Source organism: Podarcis gaigeae (genome assembly GCF_964106915.1).
Source record: "Podarcis gaigeae genome assembly, chromosome: 16".
In the NCBI taxonomy this organism is placed as follows: Eukaryota; Metazoa; Chordata; class Lepidosauria; order Squamata; family Lacertidae; genus Podarcis; species Podarcis gaigeae.
Window position 1 is genome coordinate 24,676,761 of NC_139693.1, and position 23,693 is coordinate 24,700,453.

Genomic DNA, 23,693 nt, shown 5'->3' on the forward strand with positions numbered 1-23,693 from the left:
CTAGTTTTTGATTTGACCCAGTTCTCTACGACAACGTCTGCCAACCTGGTGCCCTCCAGAGGTTTTGGAAGGCACTTTCCGTCAGCCTTACGGCTGTACTGATAAAAGCTGATGGGAACTGTAGTTCAAAACACCTGGAAAGGCAGCAGATTAGAGAAAGCAACTCTGGGCACTTGGTGGGTTCGGAGCTTGGAAGTTGATTTGCCATGCAATCCACTCCCTTCCCCATCTAAAACAGGCTCATTCCCAGAGCGTTCTGAAGGCTGGCGCACGGTGTCAGAAACTTGGATATATTCCATAATCTCAGCTGCATTACCTGACTGCAGCTTGCCACTTTCTGTTTTCTATTAGGAGAGTGCCAGCCGCTTTTAAAAAAGCATCTGGTTTGTAGCCCACCAAATCTCCAGGGCTTGGGGAGAAGGGTGGGTGGCAATGTGCCAAGTCTATGCTGGCGAAAAAACAGGCCCTCCCCAGCTTGTGTCCTTTGTGGTTCCTTACCTACTCCTGCCAAGCAGGTAGGCGCAAGCTTTGGGGAGAAGGGACTTGGTGCTCTTTTGCTCAGGTATGCCTTGGAACACACGGGCCGGCTTGTTTCTACAAAGGGAATGAATAACTTCAGAACCTAATGTGGACTAGTAACTTGTGCTTTTCATGCGGACTGGCAACTTGCGGGCTTAAAAGCTGGCAAAATCCCAAAGCCCCAGTTTGGAGCCCTCCTCTTGCCCTGACCCCTGGCCGCTGGTTCTCACATGTGTGCCTTCTCCCCATGCTACAGAACTCACCCTGGGGTTGAGAAGCACTCCCATTCGAATCACCACCACCAGCAGCAGCATCGACAGCTCCAGCCATGGCGGCAGCAGCTCCAGCCTTAATAAGGTGAGTCTTACCGCTCCCTGCCCTTCTTCTGCCTTCCTTCCTTCCTTCCTTCCTTCCTTCCTTCCTTCCTTCCTTCCTTCCTTCCTCTGATCATGCCTGTTTCTGCAGGTGGGGGAATCTTGAAAAGTCCCTTTGGCCCTCCATGAAGCTGTGGAGCCTCAGGGAGGGCGGAGGGCTGCGTCAGTTCTGCAGCTACAAGAGGCAGAGCGAAGGGCATAGCCTGGGCTTTGCGCAGGAGAGGCAGTGACCGTCTAATGTCTGGCATCCTGTTCTCACAAGGGCCCTCCAGCTGCCTCAGTGGGTAGCCAGCAAGCAGGACCCCAGCACAAGATTCGGGAGCCTTGCTGCCTCCAATGGTGGAACCAGAGTGTAGTCCCTATGGCTATAGTAGCCATGGATAGCCCTCTCCTCCGTGAATTTGCCCAATCTTCTTTTAAAGCCGTCACCAACTCCTGTGGCAGGGAGTTCCACAGTCTAACTAGGCGCTGCATTAAGAGGGTCTTTTTTCCCTTCCGTCCCGAATCTTTCAAAATTCATTGGATGTCCCTGAGTTCTAGTGTTATGAGAGACCCAAACTTTTCTCTATCCTCATTCTCTTTGCCAGGCATAATTTTTTTACACCCCAACCTTACTTGCCTTCCTTCTAAACCAGGGTTTCCCAAACTTGGGCCTCCAGCTGTTTTCAGACTACAATTCCCATCATCCCTGACCACTGGTCCTGCTAGATGGGATGATGGGTGTTATAGTCCTAAACCAGGGTTCCCCAGACTTGGGCTTCCAGCTGTTTTGGGTGGGACTACAATTCCCATCATCCTTGACCACTGTTCCTGCTAGATTGGATGATGTGAGTTATAGTTCTAAATGAGGGTTTCCCAGACTTGGGACGGGACTCCAGCTGTTTTGGGACTACAGTTCCCATCATCCCTGACCACTGGTCCTGCTAGATTGGATGATGGGAGTTATAGTCCTAAACCAGGGTTTCCCAGACTTCGGCCTCCAACTGTTTTGGGACTACAACTCCCATCATCCCTGACCACTGGTCCTGCTAGGTAGGGATGATGGGAGTTGTAGTCCGAAGAAAGCTTAAAGACCCTGCTCTAAACTTTTAAGAAAGCTCCAGGTGCTGCAACTTCCCTCATGGGGGACGTGAACCATTTGGGGTGCCCTTTTCTGAACCAGCTCTGCAACATTCCCCCTCCACTCTGCCAGTGCTCCCAGCCATGCCCTGGCTGCCTCTCGCAACCTGGTTGTGGAGCAAGCCGGCAGCTCTCCTGCCCGGGCTAATTAGCCTAATGCCTCGTCCCACTTGGCCCTGCTGGCCTGTCGCCTCTCGTTAAGGCATTAGGCGACCTGCGGCTCCGGAATCCGGGTGGGCTGTCGCGAGGAGCTGTGCCGACGGGCGACAGGGTTGTGCCAACTCGCTCCGGGTGGGCCTCTGGGTGGCCGTCCCCTGCAGGTGAGAGCGTGGGAAGGATCCTGGTCCCGGGACGGGTGTGTGTGTGTATGTGTGTGTGGCAGCCGGCCAGGAGGGTGGAAGTGAAGGGCGAGATTGCAGCTACGAGGAGGAGCTCAGGCAGTTTGTAGGGCAGGGGATGCTCTGAGCGGGACAGAACAACAACAACAGAGGGCCGTTCGCCCAGGCTGGGAATCCGATCACTTGCTCTTTTCATCAGCCATGTGCATTATTCAGGAAGCTGTGCAGGAGGCTGGAGCTGGGCCTGGAAATAGTCGTTCAGGTGAGCAGAGGTGGCCTCCTTCTTCCGTCCCTCTCCCCGCATTCCTGTGCTCCAGCCCCCATCTTCAGGTTAGAGCAATATCCCTGCACCTTGGCCAGGCCATCTGAGCAGCGGCAGCCGCATCAGAACTCTGTGTCGTGTGTGTTCCCCCACTCCTCGCCTCTGCTGTCTTCCAGCGTGTCTGACGACTGGGACAAGCAGCAGGGTGGTCCAGCAGCGTTGGCAGCCAGGAGTTAGGTGGTGAGTTGGGATTTTGTCCCTGCTGTGCAGCCACAGCAGAGGGAGGCTGTGCCCATCTGTGCTGCTTCAGACAGCAGGTAGGGGATTGAGTGCTTAAATGCTCCCCCATTGGATTTTTTTTTAAAAAAATCCATGCACAGGGAAAGCTAGCTCCTCAGGAAGAAAGGTTCCTCTTTTCCATGTACTAGCTTTCTCACTACAGATAGGTAGCCGTGTTGGTCTGCCATAGTCAAAACAAAACAAAAATTCTTTCCAGTAGCACCTTAAAGACCAACTAAGTTAGTTCTTGGTATGAGCTTTCGTGTGCATGCACACAAAAGCTCATACCAAGAACTAACGTAGTTGGTCTTTAAGGTGCTACTGGAAAGAATTTTTTTTGTTGTTTTAGCTTTCTCACTGCAGGGGTCCCCCTGTGTAAAACCATTTGACGATATGATTCCTCGCCTGCGATTTGTAGTGATGCGTTTCAGTTCTGACACAAGTTGATCGCTTCATCTGCTGTTGGCATGACTTGTTTCCTGCGTCTGTGATGGGAGGGATGGTCTCCTTTATCCCTGAATGGTTTTTTTCAGTACCCACAAACCTGTGAACCCAGGGCTGCCCTGCAGCTCCATACATGACTATTATGGAAGTTTGCCTGGCGCCTTCATTATACACCTTTAGGTACCAGGCAAAACCATTACTTTTTAACCAGGCCTTTGGTTAATCCAATTTACATCCACTGCCCATTTAAAATGTGTGTGGTTTTTTTTGGGGGGGGGGGCTATAGGCTTGTCGTTTTTATTTTTATTAGGTATTTTGTGGTTTTATATCTTGATTTTATTCTGTGAACCGCCCTGAGACTCCCGGGTATAGGGCGGTATATAAATTCAATTAACAACAACAACATCCCCATTTCGACTGTTTGGGCCGGGATTTTGGCTCTCAGGTGCTAAATCGGATGTCCTGAGATTCTTCCTCTTTTTCTTTCTTTCTTTTTAAAAAATATCTTCAGTTTTTCATCATTAACATCCTTCAAACTTAAATTCAGCAGTATTTGTACAATTGTGGGATTCCCTGAACCCTCGGACTTCCTTCCTCTCCCTTCTGGTTTTCCGCAGATACTTTTTTATTTTATTTTAACCGCATCTAATTACATTTATCCAACTTTAATTAAATCCTTTACCTGTTAAAAATTTACATGCTATATCAATCCTTCTAATGTATTCAAATCTTCACATTGTTCTTTAATGTACTCTAGAAATTTATACCATTCTTTTTAAAATTTACTATCATCTTGGTGTCTGGTCTTCCCAGTCATTTTCACCATTTCGGCATACAGTGGTACTTCGGATTAAGAACTTAATTCATTCTGGAGATCTGTACTTAACCTGAAACTGTTCTTAACCTGAAGCACCACTTTAGCTAATGGGGCCTCCTGCTGCTGCTGCTGCGCCGCCGGAGCCCGATTTCTGTTCTCATCCTGAAGCAAAGTTCTTAACCCGAGGTACTATTTCCGGGTTAGCGGAGTCTGTAACCTGAAGCATCTGTAACCCGAGGTACCACTGTAGTCCGTCATTTTCACTATCCACTCTTCCTTGGTTGGCGTTTCCTCTTCCTTCCATCTTTTTCTTTCAAAGCAAGCTGCCGGTCCCTGTTTGTAGCAGTCACACTCTTCCTTCCTTTGCCAGTCTGGTGTAGTGGTTAAGCGTGGTGGACTTGTAATCTGGTGAACCGGGTTCGCTTCCCCGCTCTTCCACATGCAGCTGCTGGGTGACCTTGGGCCAGTCACACTTCTCTGAAGTCTCTCAGCCCCACTCACCTCACAGAGTGTTTGTTGTGGGGGAGGAAAGGAAAGGAGATGGTTAGCCGCTTTGAGACTCCTTCGGGTAGTGATAAAGTGGGATATCAAATCCAAACTGTTCTTCGTCATCTTCGTGTTCCCCTGCTCTGAATTGCTCAGAGGACGACCCTTCTAACGGCACCAGCCTCTGCAGCCCCCAGGGGGCACCCTTCCCCTGCCATTACAAGGCAGCCCCTGCCTAACTCTGCACTGGGTCCAGCCTACCCCCCACCCACACAGCCCGGCCACCTGGCCCAACTCCATCATCCTGTCTTTGTCTGTCACCGGGAAGCGTCCCTCTGCGGGACAAGAATAGCTGCCCCGGCCACACAAAAGACCCCGCTCAGCCCCGCCGGTCACCAGAGAGCCGTGGTCCTGTCATTCGGGGCTCCCCTACACTCTCTCTCCTGGCGCTGCCTCTCTGCGCCATGCCCGGGGTGCCTACCCCCAGCCCTGAGCCCCCCCTGTTCGAGGAGGCCCCCCTGCGGCAGGCCCTGCAGAAGGTCCGCCAGGAGTTGTGGGCGTGGCGCCAGGCCGTCGAGCACCGGGTGGAGGTGGCCCTGGGCTTGGTGCGCCCGCTGGCTGCCGCCCTCGCCCAGCTGCGGGAGGAGAATGCCACCCTGCGGGCTGAGCAGCGGCGGCTCAGCCGGGACGTGGCGCTTCTCACCCTCTACCTGGGCGAGGAGGAGAAGGACCCCAGCACCCTGCTGCTGGAGGCGGAAGATCCCTGCGCCCACTTTGCGGGCACCGAGGAGGCCGGGCAGCCGATGGCCCACCCGCCCACCTTCGCCAGCACCAGGAGGCACTCGGAGGTCCACCTCTCTCGCAGCGGAGGTTTTGTGAGTCGTGGCTCTTATGGCAAACATGGGTAGGGAGGGGTTCGGGGCTTTGGCGTGCGGGGAGCTGTGCCCCCTCTTGTGCCCTGCCTGCCCATCTCGCTCCCATCCAACAGGTGTTGTAGTTAGGCCTGGGCGACGTAGCACATTGCCTGAACCCGGTTGAAAGTTAAAGTCGCGAGATTGATTTCAGAGCAGGCGATGTATTGTGAATCCCCGCTTGCCCCCGGACGCAGCGGCGTTGCATGCTTCAATATGGAGAGCCTAGCCAGGCCACCTGATACTCGCCTGATCCTGCCCCACCCCCCTGGACCCCAAGACAAGGATGGGGAAGGAGGACAAGGTCCCAAGCAGAGAAGATTGCATGCTCAAGATGAACTATGCCAAAATGGCAAAAGTGACAGGGAGAATCAGAAACCAGGATGATAAGAAATTTAATAGAGAATGGAAAGAAAAAATATAGATTATCTTAAAGAACACTGTACACAGAGCCTAGGACTTGACGATCAGAAGGTCGGCTGTTCGAATCCCCGTGATGGGGTGAGCTCCCGTTGCTCGGTCCCTGCTCCTGCCAACCTAGCAGTTCAAAAGCACGTCAGAGTGCAAGTAGATAAATAGGTACTGCTCCGGCAGGAAGGTAAACGGCGTTTCCGTGCGCTGCTCTGGTTCGCCAGAAGCGGCTTAGTCATGCTGGCCACATGACCCGGAAGCTGTACGCCGGCTCCCTCGGCCAATAAAGCGAGATGAGCGCCGCAACCCCAGAGTCGGCCACAACTGGACCTAATGGTCAGGGGTCCCTTTACCTTTACACAGTTAAAAATGTTAGCAGGACCAAGATAACACTTTGCAAGATAATAATTCTGTGGTTACAAAATGGAAATTTGAATATGTTTGAATGATATTATAAGATACAGTATAAAAGGAAGTATTTTGGAAATCAGGGGGGAGCGGAGGGAAGTCCAAGGATTCAGAGAATCCTGTTGATGTAGAAAATTGATTATATTTGAATGCAACAGTTATTTGTGAAAACTGAAAATAGATAGAGTGGGTCCTGCCTGCCTGCCAGCCCCGCCTTCATTTTTTTCTCTGGCTGTGCGAGTGCCGGCGGGCAGCCTCCTCCCTCCCTTTTTCCTTTGCACCGATCACAGAGCCACCTCTGTGCCTTGCCTGGTGCTCCGGAAGGTGGCTCCCGGTAGCCGCTGCTTGCATGGCGCCGCTGGGAGGCTATCACCAGGTTAAGCCACAGCTGGCAGCTCCAGGGATCCAGCAGTGCAAAGTCATGCGGTGCCCTGGCTGATGCACCTGGGGCAGAAGCTGCACACAGTGGCGCCGGTCATCTGCGTGGCTGGCCACTGCCTTCTTCCTCCCTGCCCTGCTGTCAGGGATCAAACCTAGGACTTTCTGTTTCCGAAGCAGAGGCCCTGCCCTTTAGCTAGAGCTAACTTTCGTGGTGTATGTAGGAAAAAGCAAGGCCCATCATGGTTTCTCAGCCCTAGCATGTTCCCCGCTCCTGCCTCCCCAACACCAGCCAGTCTGCTTCATTAAAGAAACAGCAATTCGAAGTAATGTTACATAATGAAGAAGGGTGCCTCTGGGCATGTGCAGAGTGCCAAGCTGAGCAGATGATGCTGCCGCCTGTAGGGTTAAGGGTGAACATCAGGCTTCTCCCAGAAGCCTGGGCTACACACACACACACACACACACACACACACACACACACACACAGAGAGAGAGAAATAAACATATATGTACTGTATATCGTTTAAGCAACTTTCTCCCCTGACACCAATCGTTGGGTTTGTGGGAGGAAGTTCTGAAGTTCACGGCCACCCTTTATCGCGGGCAAATGTCACGCCAGCCCTCTCCTGCTTGTCGCAGCGCCAGGCTGGCAAGCGCTCCCCTCTCAGCCTTGGATTGGAGCGGGCACAGAGCAGGCTGTTTGCGCCCCCCACTCAACCCACCCAGGGTGGATTAGCTGCCTCTCTGTTTGGGATTATAGCCGCCTGCTTGGGCGACAGGTGTGCAGAGCCCAGTGGTTGTGGCTTGGCACTTTACCTGCGCCAGCCAGGCCCTTCCTCCTCCTCCTCCTCCTCATTATGCCAGCTGGGGTGGGTGATGCGAAACTCTTGCCCAAGCAGCTGCCCAGGGTCGCCTTTCACTGGCCGAGAGCCGGGGAGGCGCGTGAGTGGCAGCTTCCTCAGCCGCGGCTTGTTAGAAAGGCTTTTTCTCTTTACAAGCAGCTGAGCTCTGGGGCCCCCAGCCAGGAATCTGCGAGCCCCACTAGCAGCTGGGCCCCTCTCCTGTTGTGTTGTTGATCTCGTGGCGCTGGCGGTTTTGTGCTGGGATTTGCCAGAAGCCTGCGGGACCGCGTCCTGCCGTCAACAAGGACCTGTCAAGTTGTAAATTGGAGCTTTTGCGGACAGAGCGGGGGACTGTAGCGTGCAGGTTGCTTAGCTGTGATTCTGTGGTTAACTAGAAAAGTGATCTTCCGTTCCTTGTTTGGAGCACCCGTAACCCCCTACGTGCAACAGCGGGTGTGCTTTTCATGGGATGACAAGCCGGCGGCTGTTCAAACGAACTACAACTCCCATCATCCCACACAGAGACGCATTGGCAGGTTCCTCTAGTGGCGTAGGAGAGCTGAAAATACAGTCGTACAGTGGTATCTCGGGTTAAGTACTTAATTCGTTCTGGAGGTCCGTTCTTAACCTGAAACTGCTCTTAACTTGAAGCACCACTTTAGCTAATGGGGCCTCCTGCTGCTGCTGTGCTGCCGGAGCACGATTTCTGTTCTCATCCTGAAGCAAAGTTCTTAACCTGAATTTCTGGGTTAGCGGAGTCTGTAACCTGAAGCGTATGTAACCCGAGGTACCACTGTACCTTGGTTTTTGAACAGCTTATTTCCTGAACGTTTTGGCTCCTGAACACCGGAAGTGACTGTTCTGGTTTGTGAACTATTTTTGCAAGTCAAACGTCTGGCGGGGCCTCCGATTGGCTGCAGGAACTTCCTGCAGGCAATCGGAAGTTGCGCTTTGGAAGTCGAACGGACTTCTGGAACGGATTCTGTTCGACTTCCCAGGTACGACTGTAATGCCAACATATTTCACATGTGGTATCCTATGCACCCCTTTGGCTTCAGCTAGTACATGGGTAGATGAATCTAAAAAGACCAGGGCACAAATTTTCACGGCCCTTTAGCAGCTCATTTACCAGAAGACATTTATTTAGCGTTAACACTGGAAGTGTCTACTCAATCCTGACCAAGCCAAGCCCCTTGATGTATCCTTTACTCTAGGGCAGGCTTGGCCAAACTTGGCCCTCCAGCTGTTTTGGGACTACAACTCCCATTATCCCTAGCTAACAGCACCAGTGGTCAGGGATGATGGGAATTGTAGTCCCAAAACAGCTGGAGGGCTGAGTTTGGCCATGCCCGCTCTAGGGGGATTAGTTTGGCATTGGTATGGAGAGTGGCACTGCGAAAACAGGCCTTTTCTGTGGTGGCCCCCTGCTTGTGGGATGCTCTCCCCAGCGGGCATTGCCTGGTGCTTTCATTATGTATCTTTAGGCACCAATGGTTAAACAATCTATGGCCTTCTAAACTGGGGGGAAGCTTAATCGTTTTTGTTTGTTATTACGGCATGTATTTTTGTCCTTCTGTATTGTAAACTGGCCTGTGATTCTCTAATGAAATGCAGGGTAGAGATTTAATAAATAATAGCAATGACTATTGCTGCCCCGCACCCCCTTGTCTGCTCCATGCAAGTGCCAGTGCCCTTCTGGTGTCTTTTAAACCTGGCGGGCATCCCAAGTGGCATTGTGTGTGGGTCGTGTTGACAGGGAGCTGGCATTGTGCTCCTGAGTCCCTGGGATGAGGTGCCAGCTCCACCTTGATCCCTGATCAGCAAACCGCTTCTGAGTAAGCCCTTCTAATCTCCCCCTAGAAATCCCCTGACACAGTTTATCAGGGAGCTTCGTGTTGGAGCCGGCCCATTAACCAAAGAGCCGCTGTCCCCTTGGTAGATGCAGGCCTGGGTGTATTTGAAAACAAGTGTTTTTTTAAGTATGGAACTCACTTCTTGGAGAATCTCGGCTCTCTTTTTAAAGAATAAAATCAAGTTTCTAGTCCTTCTCATTTGCAAAGGCGTGCTTGGAATTCTAGGAGTCCGAGATGTTTCTGAATGACATTTCCAGCGCTCAGAGGAAAGTGGTTCAAGGCTCCTGCTTGGGTCCGTCATCTTTCAGTGATTGGAAGACATGCACAAATTATGCAAAGGAAGGAGCAAAAAAAGAAAGAAGGAAGTTTAGACAAAATAAGGACTGTCGTGCAAATATCATCAATTTGCACGTGTTAGAATTTATCATTTCTTTTTATATATATAATTTTTATTGATTTTAACATATAAATTATAAAACATACCACAAAACTTATCACATATACAATCTTTTTAGACTTCCATCAGCACCTCTGAAGATCCACCATTTTAACCACTTCTTAACTTTATATTGCCTTTAAGTCTTTTAACAAATCATCCTTCCCCTTATACATTTTTGCAATAATTCCAATAATACTCCTCACAAAACTTCTTGCAAACCTACAAACGTCGTCTGGTGTTCACAAATACTTTTCAAATAGTCCGTAAATTTACTCCAGTCTTCCGTGAATTTCTGGTCCCGCCAGTTTCGAATCCTTCTTTGGGGCAAGGTGCAACTCTGGCTGCTTGCCACTCGGTATTTTGTACCCCAGGATCCGACAAGTGTTATAGAACATTAGTGTTTTAAATTTCCCCTTTTTAAAAAAAGAGGAAAAAGTTTGTAGCTTTCATGTGTGCAGAATGTGTTTATGAAGCACCATGTTTAGAGAGTGCAGCTTCTGTGCCTTTTAATCATAGGACCACAAGGGTCGTCTCGTCCAATTCCCCGCAATGCAGGAACCTTTGCCCATTGTGAGGCTTGAACCCACAACCCTGCGCTTCAGAGTCTCATGCTCTACCGATGGAGCCATGATCAGGGAGCTGGGCATGTTTAGCCTGGAGAAGAGGAGGTTAAGGGGTGATATGATAGCCATGTTCAAATATATAAAAGGATGTCACATAGAGGAGGGAGAAAGGTTGTTTTTGGCTGCTCCAGAGAAGCGGACACGGAGCAATGGATCCAAACTGCAAGAAAGAAGATTCCACCTAAACATTAGGAAGAACTTCCTGACAGTAAGAGCTGTTCGATAGTGGAATTTGCTGCCAAGGAGTGTGGTGGAGTCTCCTTCTTTGGAGGTCTTTAAGCAGAGGCTTGACAACCATATGTCAGGAGTGCTCTGATGGTGTTTCCTGCTTGGCAGGGGGTTGGACTCGATGGCCCTTGTGGTCTCTTCCAACTCTATGATTCTATGATTCTATCTCCTACCTGCTACCTCCTCCCTTCCTAATGAACACTAGCTTTGGCTTAGCAGTTGAAAAAGAGTGTGTTGTAGTGGTTAGTGTGTTGGACTAGGACCCGGGAGACCAGGGTTCAAATCCCAACCTGGCCATGAAGCTCACTGGGTGTATCCTTGGGCCAGTCACTCACTCATCCCCTAACCCACCTTGCAGGACTGTTGTGAGGATAAAATTGGGGGGGAGGAGTATCCCATAAAAATACAACCAGTAAGCTACAACACACCCATGCTTTTTTATTTTATGATACTTTATTCTTACGATATCTCTTAGCGTGGTATACACGTGATAAGAAAGTAAGGGATTTAAGATTAACACTTTTGATTGATCCGCTATTTGTTCAACAATACTGGTAACAACCGCGGCATTTCCTTTTCCAAGTATGTAGAAGTATTTGTTAAACCACAGCAATACCTTGGATCCTGAACGCCTTGCGAGCCGAACATTTTGGCTCCCGGAAGTGAGAGTTCTGGCTTGTGAATGTTCTTTGGAACCCGAATGTCCAACATGACTTCCACGGCTTCTGATTGGCTGCAGGAGCTTCCTGCGGCCAATCAGAAGCCGTGCTTTGGTTTCCGAACGTTTTGTAAGTCGAACGGACTTCCGGAACGGATTCTGTCTGACTTCCGGGCTACGACTATAATTCGGCTGCATTTGTGTTCCGTTTTTGCACTGACGCTGCATTCTCTCTCCCCTCTTATTTTCCTTCTGCAAACTTTTATTTTTCTTACATTTTTTAAAAAATAAAATAAAAATGCATGGGAAAACATGGGATAGGTGGGGGGAAACTAACTAAGCCACCTTGAACTCCTTGGAGGAAAGAAGGTAAGACTATAAATGGAATGAGTAAAAAAGAAAAGAAAAAATAATCAGCATGGAAGATCCCGTATATCATCTTCCAAGTTGCTCTTGACCTACATTGGTGTCATCCTCTTTTTTTGCTTCAGATGGAAGCCGAGGTGCCGGTGCACCGCGAGGCAGCGGACTCGGTGTTGTCAAACGGCACCGAAAAAGAGAAGCCACAGGCCCAGGAGCTGCACCAGCGAGGCCGTCTGAGCGCCGAAGAGCTGAGCAAGATCGAGGAAGAGCATGTGTTGGATAAGATGGTAAGTGTTGGCAACAGCGGCGTGAATTTGGGACTCCGTGGCGCACAGCGGGGTGGTAACAGTCCTAGCTGATTTTCTGGGTGGGGTATCTTGTGGGAATGTTGAGGAACGTAGGAGAGGATATATGGATTAAATATTACCCCTCCTCCCTCACGCTAGTGAGCAAGCAGCAGAGCACATTCCCTTTCAGATTGCTGGAAGCAAGTTGATGGATTCGTTAGAATCATTTAAATTGAGCAGTCCTGTCTGGCTTGTTCCTGGGACGTTTCGCCTTTTATCTCCCTCTTAAAAATAATAATAATGCAACAGTCTTGATTGAAAGTAAGAGTAAAGATTACTTAACATTCAGTCCACAGTACAGTGGTACCTCAGGTTAAGTACTTAATTCGTTCTGAAGGTCTGTACTTAACCTGAAACTGTTCTTAACATGAGGTACCACTTTAGCTAATGGGGCCTCCTGCTGCCGCCTCGCCGCCAGAGCACGATTTCTGTTCTCATCCTGAAGCAAAGTTCTTAACCTGAGGTATTATTTCTGGGTTAGCGGAGTCTGTAACCTGAAGCGTCTGTAACCTGAAGCATATGTAACCCGAGGTACCACTGTAACATTCTGGAGGCAGGCTTTATCTTGTGGTTTCGGTTACATTTGTAGTGAAAAGAAGTCTGAGCTAGGCCTCGGACTTTCTACTTTATGGCTTCCATCCTCTAAGGATGAGCCATGTGCTGCTGGTAAAAGAGGAAGATGGCTGTGTGACTAGCCCCTTTTTAGGTTCTGCCCATCTACCTGGTCAGAGACAGGGGAAGAATACTCCAGAACTTGTATGACAGGAAGTTTTCCCTGTCTGGAGCATCATTCCCCTGTGTGTCCACTCTGGGCAACAGGAAATGTTGTATTTGACTGCTTCAGTGATGATACATTTCACATATCTGGGGTTGGGTAAGGGTGTGTGGCGCTGTGGTTTAAACCACTGCACTGCTTGGGCTTGCTGACCAGAAGGTCAGTGGTTCGAATCCCCACGATGGGGTGAGCTCCCGTTGCTTGGTCCCTGCTCCTGCCATCCTAGCAGCTTGAAAGTACGTCAAAGTGCAAGTAGATAAATAGGTACCGCTCTGGCGGGAAGGTAAACGGCGTTTCCGTGCGCTGCTCTGGTTCACCAGAAGCGGCTCAGTCATGCTGGCCGCATGACCCAGAAGCTGTACGCCGGTTCCCTCGGCCAATAAAGCGAGATGAGCGCCGCAAGCCCAGAGTCGGTCACGACTGGACCTAATGGTCAGGGGTCCCTTTCCCTTTAAGTGTGTGTGCATGTTTGTCTGTGTGTCTGGAGCAAATGTTTTTCTTCTGTGAACTGCCCTGAGACCTCCGGGTAGTATATAAATAACTTCAATGAATGATGATGATGATGATAATAATAATAATAATAATAATAATAATAATAATAATAATAATGATGATGTTTGGGAGAGGGTTTAGATCTGGGGTGGGTTGCCTCCTGCCACAAGCGGGTGTCATTTTGCTCACTAGGGAGCCTCCAAAAGGGTGTTGCTTATCTGTTTATTAAATTTTGTATACCACCCTTCATTTGACGATTTCAGGGTGGCAGAAAATCAAAGTTGGAAGGGTCCCTCAGGGGTCATCTAGTCCAACCCCCTGCAGTGCAGGAACCTCAGCTAAAGCATCCATGACAGATGGCCATCTAACCTCCGCTTAAAAGCCTCCAAGGAAGGAGATTCCACAACCTCCTGAGGGAGACTGTTCCCCTGTTGAACAGCTCTGAAGGTCAGAAAGTCACTTGGAATCCCCTTTCTTGTAACTTGAAGCCATTGGTTTTCCGTGCTACCCTCCGGAGCAGGAGAAAGCAAGCGTGCTCCATTCTTCCACGTGACAGCTCTTAAGACAGCTATCGTATCTCCTCTCAGCCTCCTCTTTTCCAGGCTAAACATATCCAGCTCCTTCAAACACTCCTCATAAGACAAGATGCTTGATCATCTTGGTTGCCCTCTTCTGCACATGTTCCAAATACAAAATAAAAACCACAAATGTAGAATAAAAACAAGAACAAAACCCATAACCCCAACACATTTTAAAGGACATAAAAATGTTAATGGGACAAAGGCCTGGTTAAAGAGGAACGTTTTTGCCTGGCGCCAAAAGGTGTATAATTGAGGTGCCAGGCGGACTATAGCAATGCACCAGGGGACATTAATCATTGGTCACGCTAGCTGTGGCTGATGAGAACCGACATTATTAGTATTTATTGCATTTATATACAGAGGTATCTCAGGTTACAGACGCTTCAGGTTACATACGCTTCAGGTTACAGACTCCGCTAACCCAGAAATATTACCCCAGGTTAAGAACTTTGCTTCAGCATGAGAACAGAAATCGTGCTCTGACAGCGCGGCGGCAGTGGTACCTCAGGTTAAGTACTTAATTTGTTCCGGAGGTCCGTTCTTAACCTGAAACTGTTCTTAACCTGAAGCACCACTTTAGCTAATGGGGCCTCCTGCTGCCGCCGCGCCACCAGAGCACGAACACTGTATTGTGGTCCTGAGCCGTTTAAGGCTTTATAGGTCAAAACCAGCACTCTGAATTTGGACCCGGAATCTAATTGTTAGATGTGGGTAAAGGTACAGTCCTATTCCTGCGCTGCTCAGCCATGGCAGAGTCTCAGGGGAGTACAGTGGTACCTTGGGTAACATACGCTTCAGGTTACATACGCTTCAGGTTACAGACTCTGCTAACCCAGAAATAGTGCTTCAGGTGAAGAACTTTGCTTCAGGATAAGAACAGAAATTGTGCTCTGGTGGCGCAGCGGCAGCAGGAGGCCCCATTAGCTAAAGTGGTGCTTCAGGTTAAGAACAGTTTCAGGTTAAGAACAGACCTCTGGAACGAAGCGTATGTAACCTGAGATACCACAGTGCTAGTAATAACCCCTCTTTCCCTCTCCCTGCAGCTGGATCAGACCACAGACTTTGAGGAGCGGCGGCTGATACGGGCCGCCATGCGGGAATTGCGCCAGCGGAAGCGAGGTACCGGCCTGGGAATTTTTTTGGGGGGTGGGGAGCTTTATAACTGCATACTTCGAGAAATCTAGTCCTCAAATGAGAAGACTTAAACTATAGAGGAGTGGGAGGCAAATGGGCGCCAAGAGTTTCTGTGCAAAAGCCACCGGATTCACACAAGTATTTGCCAACCTGCTGCCTTTTGGGCTACAACTGGATTACGAGTCCTGTCAGCCCTCAGCCAGCATGGCTGCATTGTCCATCTTATGGCCATGCTGGTGCCACAACCTGGAGAGCTGCTGCCTGTCAGTGCGGAAAATATTGAGCTGGATGGACTCGGAGTAAGGCAGCTTCCTGTGTTCCTATGATATGCAGCAATCTGTATGTATCTGCAGTTGAGTGAAGAAACTCCCCCCCTCACTGGTGACCTTGAGGCAGTCACTGTCCCTTGACCTAACTCACCCCCCCCCCCATCAAGGGCTGCTGTAAGGATCAAACCAGTGGTGTTTTAGGAGACTCACAGCTGCTACAGTTGAGCTCCTTGGAGGAAGGGTGAAATTTAAAATTTAACAAATCTGTGAAATAAAGGGTTCCTGGCCACAGTATATTTTATTCCCTACAGTTTATGTACTGCTTTGTTCTCACAAAACAAAATCCTTAAAGCGGTTTCCAAAAAGTATAGAACTATGAAACTACAGTCGTACCTTGGTTCTGGAATGCCTTGGGAGTCGAACGTTCCGGCTCCCAGAATATCGTAAACCGGAAGTGTTCTGGTTTTTTAACATTCCTTTGGAAGCCGAACGTCTGATGGAGCTTCCATGGCTTCCGATTGGCCGCAGGAGCTTCCTCCTCCCCCCATTTTTTAATTCATTTAATAACACTAATAAACAACACAAACAGAAAAAACAAATTCTTGTCTTATCCTTATTTTTTCTAAACATTGTTAAGTGAGCTTGCCCAAGTCCCCCCTATCTGATTTTCATTTTACCTCATCTTTAGCAGTTTACATATATCATAATTTTTAACCATTTTAAAAATTACACTTACTTTTACCATTACCATCCTGCAGCCAATCAGAAGCCGTGCTTTGATTTCCGAACGTTTTGGAAGTCGAACGGACTTCCGGAATGAATTCCATTTGACTTCCATGGTACAGCTGTATCAGTAAAAGCTGCCGAAAGCAACAGTTGTAAGACATCTTCAGGGAAATGAAAAGGAATGGTGAAATGAAAACAACACAAAACACAGACCAGTTTCCTACATGTCTGGATAAGCTTTTCCTAAACAAAAATCTCTTCGGCTGGCGTTGTGCAAGGAAGGGGCCTGTCTGGTTGTCAATAGGCAGGGAGTTCCAGTGCTAAAAGAAAGGCACAGCGGGTCCCCCATGGCTCCTGTAGCCTTGCCCTCCTCCCTCCATTCTTGCCGCTGTTCCTGACCCCTCTGGGACGTGGCGTTTTGCAGAGCAACGAGAAAAGGAGCGCAGCTTGCGGATCCAGGAAGCCAAATCGAGAGGGGCCACCCACACCACAGAGACCACGGCCCGGCAGAGCGCCATGTCCGCCGATGGCTCAGCCATCAGCACCGTCACCAAGACCCAGCGCCTTGTTCAGTCCAGTAAGGAGCAGCTGGGGGTTTGGGGACGCTCCACCTTTCCTTCCGTGCGCATGGCTTCCGGGGGGAGACACGCGGCACGCATCCCAGACGTCAAATCAGGCCTCTTTTGGGTCCTTGCTCTCCCCATGGAGAGACGCCCTCTTCTCTCTGCTCTGGAAACTGTCCTTCTTTCTCCTCTTTGCATCCGGGGTCACCGCTGGCAGTTTTTCTTCTCTTTTTGCACTGGGATGGTTGGTGCCTTCTCTGGCCGTCTCCGCGGCCTCATCCTGGCAACTGAAGCTTGGAATGGCTCGTCTCTCTCTCTCTCTCTGTCCTCTGTTCTCTGGCCATGCTTTAGAGCATCTGAGTTAGTCTTTTCTTTTGGGACATAAGCGCTCCTTGCTCAGCCGTGACTCATGCCTTCCACTTCCCGGGACTTCCTCTGTTGTAGGGAGAACGATGGGCTGCAGTGGCATAGCGTGGGGGGTGCAGGGGGGCCGGCCGCACCGGGCGCAACATCTGGGGGGGCGCGCTCGCACTCGAGTGCTAAAATCCACGGGTTAGGGAGTGCAAATTACTTGCCTTGCCCCGGGTGCTGACAACCCACGCTACGCCACTGATGGGCTGAAATACCTTTTGCACCCTCGAATCCAAGGCCTCTCCAGTCAAAAGGGGCTCAGCAAGACTCAGAAAGGCCTCTCTTTGGCTGACACCCTGGAGAACTGTGGCTGCAAGTCAGAGTAGGCAGCACTGGGATGGTTAGAGGGATGGACACGTGAGGAAGGCTAGCAGATAATCTGCTTTGCATGCAAAAAGGTCCCGGGTTCAGTCCCCAAAAGCATCTCCAAGTACACCTGGGAGAGACTTCTTATCTGAAATCCTGCAGAACTGCTGCCTGTCAGTGTGGACAGTATTGAGCTAGGTTGACCAATCGCTAGACAGCGTAAAGGAAGAGCTGTAGCTCGGTGGTAAAGCATCTGCTTTTGGTGCAGAAGGTCCCAGGTTTGATTCCTGGCAGTGTCCCCTATTTGAATCTCCAGAGAGCTGCTGCCGGTCAATGTAGACAGCACTGAGCTAGATGGACACAGTGTTCTTTTTGTGTGTCAGGCAGCTTCTATGTCCCTGATGGCCTGTTTTAAGGCAGCTTCTTGGCTTCAAGGCTAAGGGCTTCCCCCTGACCCATCACATCCTCTCCTCAGAAAGAAGAAGCTGTATTGTAGAAGCTGAGAGAGGTTTGGAAAAGCACAAGCTCAATGTTTAAGACAGGCTTCCTTGGTCCTCCAGATGTTTTTTTTGGCCTACAACTCCCATAATCCCTAGCTAGCAGGACCAGTGGTCAGGGATGCTGGGAATTGTAGTCTCAAAACATCTGCAGAGCTGAGGTTGAGGAAGCCTGGTTTAAGAGGTTTTGGGCAACTTCCTTACAAGGAAAGTGTTTTTCCAATGCTTGGTTCTTTTTAGATTAGGGAAAACGGTGAGCATGAGGGAACATGATAAAGGGGTATAAAATTCTGCCCGATAAAGATAGGGAGATGCATTTTGCCAAATACTGGAGCTCTGCGTCATCCAATGAATCTGAATGTTGGAAGATTCAGGCAAAAAGAAAGGATTCTTCATGCAGCACCCAGCGGGACTCTGGAATTTGCAAATGATGACAGCCCCCAACTTGGGAGGGCGCTAAAGGGGATTAGACAAATGTGTGGAGAACAAGGCTAGTAGCAACGGCTACTGGTAACAAGGCAGCCCTACGATGCGGCTGCAAAAAGGGCTAATGCAATTTTAGACGGCGTTGCTCACACCAGAGTTTCCAAGTCGTGAGAAATAATACTTTTGCTTTTTTCTCTGCTTGGAGTCTGGTGTCCAGTTCTGGGCACTGTGCTTAAAGAAGGATTTAGTTGGATTGGAGCAGGCCCAGAGGAAGACAAGATGGTCAGGTCTAAATAAAATAAGGAAACTTGTTTATTTTTACCCGGGAGAAAATCAGATAGAGGAGGAGTGTAATATCTGAAGGGCTGTCATCAGGCAGAAGGGGGCAAAGTCTTCTTCTCTGCTTCCCCTGAGAACAAGATTGGGTCTAACTGGGGATTGAGTTATAGGAGAGTAGATTTGGGGAGAATATTTTAAGGAAATGTTCCTTCTTGACCCTAATAGCTGCTTGGCTATGGGGCTAGGAAGTTTCGAGAGCTCTGTCTTGCTGGAGGTCTTGAGGCACAGGCTGGCAACCATCTGCTGCAGCTGGATTTCCTGCATTGGGCAGGAGAGGTCAGACTAGATCCCAAAATTGTAGAGTTGGAAGGGACCCCGAGGGTCATATAGTCCAACCCCCTTGCGATGCAGGAATCTCGCCTAGATCATCCATTAGCCTTTAGTACACCTTCCAGAGGCAGAATAACAAAGGGAGAAAAGCCTAAAGGTTTCAAGTCTCGCTTGTGGGCTTCCCACTGTGGGGAACAGGGCGCCAGACGAGGTAGGCCTCTGGCCTGATCCATAAACACTCTGCTTACCCTCTTATGCTTTTCCCCTCCCAGATGACGGCAGCAAGACTTCCCGCACGATGATGATGGAGTCCAGCTACGTGAAGAGATCGGAAAGTAAGGCTCTTCCTGCACTTTGTTTTCTTTCCTTGTGGTGAGGGGCTCCCAGGAAGAGAGAGGGGTATTCTTTCTTGCCAAGCTAAATGGGACTGGGAGCAGATTTATTGTGGTGTTGAGTGTTTCTCTGTTTCCTGAGATGTCTGGGCTTGAAGGGTACATTATAATAATAATAATTTATTATTTATACCCCCTCCCATCTGGCTGGGTTTCCCCCGCCACTCTGGGCAGCTTCCAACAGAACACTAAAATACAATAACCTATTAAGCATTAAAAGCTTCCCTAAGCAGGGCTGCCTTCAGATGCCTTCTAAAAGTCTGGTAGTTGTTTTTCTCTGACATCTGGTGGGAGGGCGTTCCACAGGGAGGGTGCCACTACCGAGAAGGCCCTCTGCCTGGTTCCCTGTAACTTGGCTTCTCGCAGTGAGGGAACCGCCAGAAGGCCCTCGGTGCTGGACCTCAGTGTCTGGGCAGAACGATGGGGGTAGAGACACTCCTTCAGGTATACTGGACCGAGGCCGTTTAGGGCTTTAAAGGTCAGCACCAATACATTGGAAGACCAAAGCATAATAAGTTACTGCAGTGTTGTGTAGTGGTTAGAGAAGCGATTCCAACACTTTTTGGGACCACTGCCCCCTTCTCACATGGTTCCCCCCATCTTATGTAATCCCCACAACAACCCTGTGAAGTAGGTTTAAGCTGAGAGGCAGCCACTTCACCCAGTGAGCTTTAGATTGCTGAGTGGGGATTCGAACCCGAGTCTCATAGGTCCAGGTCCAACACACCCACTCAGTGGTTTTCAAACCTTTTCCGGCCGCTGTCCCTTTGGTTCCATAAACGCATCCTCGGTGCCTCCTACGCTATAAAAAAGCATTCTTCGGAAAAGCGGTTTGCAATACCTGTTAAGGAAGCTAAAAACACGATAAAATTCGAAACCCGTGAAAGGGTGATATTTTGGCGCAGTCTGTGGCATGTCGCCCTGTTGCCTCCATGGTACCTGAGGTCCTTATGTTTGTCTCCCACCCCTCTCGACGCTTCAACCTTTCAGCAGACGGCAACACTTTTGTCCAGACCAAATCGTCCTACAGCACATCATCTTCCAAGAAAGTGGGCAGGTGAGTCCTTGCTGGAGCTCCTCTCCCAGTTGCACAGCTCCTGTCGCATTCACAGAACGGCAGAATTGCAGAGTGGGCAGGGGGACCCCAGGGCTGTAACATTCCCCAAACAGGGAAGGACTGGACTCTGATTAACAGAATACACATGAGGCTTGACCAGCAAGACTCTGGGAGGAGGTGTCAGTAATAATTCCTGTCCACCCCTTGGCCCAGGTCGTTTTATTCACAAAAGAACTTTTTACACAGTGTTCGTAAGAACCAATCAGATTTCCTTTGAGCATTTCAAAACCCTCATGTGGGACAAAGTTAAAAGTTAAAACTACAAAGAGCTAATTTGAGCATGCATAGTAGTCCAGAGTAAATAAAAGAGGAAGCAAGGAGGAATGCTTTTAGGAAACCCCGGAGGTCATAAACAGGAGAGGCAGGATTTACCATCTCTTTGTGAACTCTCTTCCTGGCCCTTAAGATCTATCTAAAGATTAACAAACTACATCAAAATAACCTATTATCTTCTAAAAGTCAGATACAGTGGTACATACGCTTCAGGTTACATACGCTTCCAGTTACAGACTCTGCTAACCCAGAAATATTACCTCGGGTTAAGAACTTTGCTTCAGGATGAGAACAGAAATCGTGCTCCAGCGGCGCAGTGGCAGGAGACCCCATTAGCTAAAGTGGTGCTTCAGGTTAAGAACAGTTTCAGGTTAAGAACGGACCTCCGGAACGAATTAAGTACCCGAGGTACCACTGTAGTTGTTTATTTCCTTGGCATCTGATGGGAGGGCGTTCCACAGGGTGGGCGTCACCACTGAGAAGGCCCTCTGCCTGGTTCCCTGTAGCTTCACTTCTCGCAATGAGGGAACTGCCAGAAGGCCCTCGGAGCTGGACCTCAGTGTTGGAGCTGAACAATGGGGGTGGAGGCACTCCTTCAGGTATACTGGACCGAGGGCATTTAGGGCTTTAAAGGTCAGCACCAACACTTTGAATTGTGCTCAGAAATGTACTGGGTGCCAATATAGATCTTTCAGGACCGGTGTTATATGGTCTTGGTGGCCACTCCCAGTCACCAGTTTCGCTACCGCAGTAAGGTCATAAGACTTGCAGAGGGAAGCGGGGAACCAGCGAGAAGCCAGCGCTTACCTCCTAGTCTCCTTGCAAGCCCTGCTGCCCTTTCTCACCTTTGTCCCTTTCTGGCAGCATCTTCGAGCGAGAGGACGAGACCTCTGGGCGTGCTGGCAGCCTAGCCGCCCTGGAACGTCGCCAGGCTGAGAAGAAGAAGGAGCTCATGAAGGCCCAGAGCCTGCCCAAGACGTCGGCTTCGCAAGCCCGGAAGGCCATGATCGAGAAGCTGGAGAAGGAGAGCGGCAGGTGAGGAGCCCCGCCGTGTTCGGATGAGGTGTGGGTGGCTGGCGCAGAAGTCCTGGGGCGGGTGGCGGTGCTCGGCTTTAGGGAAGGCGGCAGGCAGTTGCCTGCGTTCCTTTGCAGATGTACCATATTTTTTGCTGTATAAGACGCACCTTTTCCCTCCTAAAAAATAAGGAGAACTGTGTGTGCATCTTATGGAGTGAATGCAGGCTGTGCGGCTATCCCAGAAGCCAGAACAGGGAGCGGCTATCCCAGAAGCCAGATCCCTCTTGCTGTTCTGGCTTCTGGGATTCAGAATATTTTTTTTCTTGTTTTCCTCCTCCAAAAACTAGGTGCGTCTTATCATCTGGTGCGTCTTATAGAGCGGAAAATACGGTATTCCAAGCAAGCCCCCCACGATCGGAAGCCATTTCCTTCTTCCAATGGGAACAACGCTTTGGTTTGGGATACAGCAACTTCTTACACTTTTCTCTTCTCTCCGCAGCCCAGCCAACCCAGCCGTGTCCCGGGTGGCGGTCCAGCGCTCGGGCAGCTTTGGGGTCCCCAACGCCAGCAGCATCAAGCAAATGCTGTTGGATTGGTGCCGTGCTAAGACACGGGGCTACGAGGTGAGTGTGCCCCCGGCGGGCCTGTGCCCACTTTCCTTTTTTATATATAATAAATTTTACTTGATTTTACAAATTTAAAGTTATAATCCTACCATGTCAGATCCATAGTTAAAAGATTCCTCCGAATCTCTGGACTTCCCACCTTCCCTCCATAGGTTCTGTTGTTACCCATTTTCTACTGCATGTTTATTCAATAGTCCATTTTTTAAAATATAACCCCATTATGTCCATAGTTCTCGTTACGTTACGAGTGTTATTGCAATCCCGCTAGTGCTTTCAACAGTGGTCTTCTAGGTAAATTATAATTTTTCCCATTCGTTATTAAAGTTTTGGTTTCCCTGGTTTCTGAGCTTTCCAGTCAGTTTTGCCATTTTGGCACACAGTCTGACAACTTAGTTTGCCATTCACCTGTGCCCACTTTCCTGCCCCTTTCTGCCCGGGCTTCCCCAGATTGAGAGATCACCTTACCCCACATACCCTGTTCAACAGCTTCGATCAGCGGAACTGGCCCTCTTTCAGAGGCCACATAAAACTGCTCTGCAGTTGTAAGAACTTGGATCTTTCTGTGTTGCATCGCCTACACTTCGGAACTCCCTGCTGATTGATATCAGGCAGATGCTTTCGCTGTACTTTTTTTCAGAGCCTGCTAAAATTATTCTGTTAGACAAGCCTAAAGCAGTTTATGTGAGTTTTCATCTCTTTTTTAGTCTATAGTTGTCTTTAACACAACACACACACACACACACAATAATTTTTATTACCGGTAAATTTTCTAAATTACATTTCAAAATATTCATTTAAATAACCTTAAATAAATTACTCCCCTTCTTCTATTTCCATGGTCCGTTTTACATACCATACATTCCTGCATCTTGTACATGAACTAAACCATTCAGTAATCCATTGTTACATCCATCAAAACTGATTTACACTATTGAATTTAACTTAATGCTACCAGCATTTTTAAATGAACACAGTTTTCGCCCATATATTCAGTAAACATTTCCCAGTCTTCTTTAAACGTGCATTCTTCTTGTTCTCTTTTTGAAATTTTTAAGTTAGTGTTGCTCGTTCTTCTTACTGCTAACATTATCTCTCTCTTTTTTTGGCAAACCCCCGCTTTGAGGTTTCTTGATTTTAAATCAAATTTAAAAAAAAATAAAACAAAATTTTCAAATTTTGTTTTTATTTTACTCGGCAGCACGTCGACATCCAGAACTTTTCCTCCAGCTGGAGCGACGGCATGGCCTTCTGCGCCCTCGTCCACAACTTCTTCCCAGAGGCCTTCGATTATGCCCAGCTTTCACCGCAGGACCGGCGGCGCAACTTTGAGATGGCGTTCTCGGCAGCTGAGTATGTACCCCTTCGCTGCTCCTGCCC

At 49.2% G+C, this 23,693-nt stretch overlaps 2 protein-coding genes across 12 annotated transcripts in view; both read left to right on the forward strand.

The window, feature by feature from the left end:
- Positions 1 to 23,693, forward strand: part of SMTN (smoothelin) — a 79,502-nt gene that overhangs the window by 44,893 nt on the left and 10,916 nt on the right. For 4 of the 11 annotated variants that reach the window (XM_083717062.1, XM_083717058.1, XM_083717063.1 and 1 more), the window contains 9 exons: positions 776 to 876; positions 11,884 to 12,042; positions 14,994 to 15,069; positions 16,504 to 16,656; positions 19,164 to 19,226; positions 20,274 to 20,340; positions 21,538 to 21,708; positions 22,190 to 22,313; positions 23,515 to 23,666. In XM_083717062.1, the coding sequence (XP_083573188.1) occupies positions 776 to 876; positions 11,884 to 12,042; positions 14,994 to 15,069; positions 16,504 to 16,656; positions 19,164 to 19,226; positions 20,274 to 20,340; positions 21,538 to 21,708; positions 22,190 to 22,313; positions 23,515 to 23,666 (1,066 nt within the window). The remainder of the gene's footprint in view (positions 1 to 775; positions 877 to 11,883; positions 12,043 to 14,993; positions 15,070 to 16,503; positions 16,657 to 19,163; positions 19,227 to 20,273; positions 20,341 to 21,537; positions 21,709 to 22,189; positions 22,314 to 23,514; positions 23,667 to 23,693) is intronic. The other 7 variants (XM_083717067.1, XM_083717065.1, XM_083717059.1 and 4 more) reach the window with 3 other exon arrangements.
- Positions 4,757 to 5,983, forward strand: LOC310834252 (uncharacterized protein). The gene has a single exon (XM_083717802.1). It carries the CDS (start codon positions 5,103 to 5,105, stop codon positions 5,544 to 5,546), a length of 444 nt encoding a protein of 147 aa, XP_083573928.1. The 5' UTR covers positions 4,757 to 5,102; the 3' UTR covers positions 5,547 to 5,983.

Bases quoted from the DNA above. Each gene is read 5' to 3' on its own strand.
- LOC310834252 (XM_083717802.1), top strand. From the start codon at position 5,103: ATGCCCGGGGTGCCTACCCCCAGCCCTGAGCCCCCCCTGTTCGAGGAG.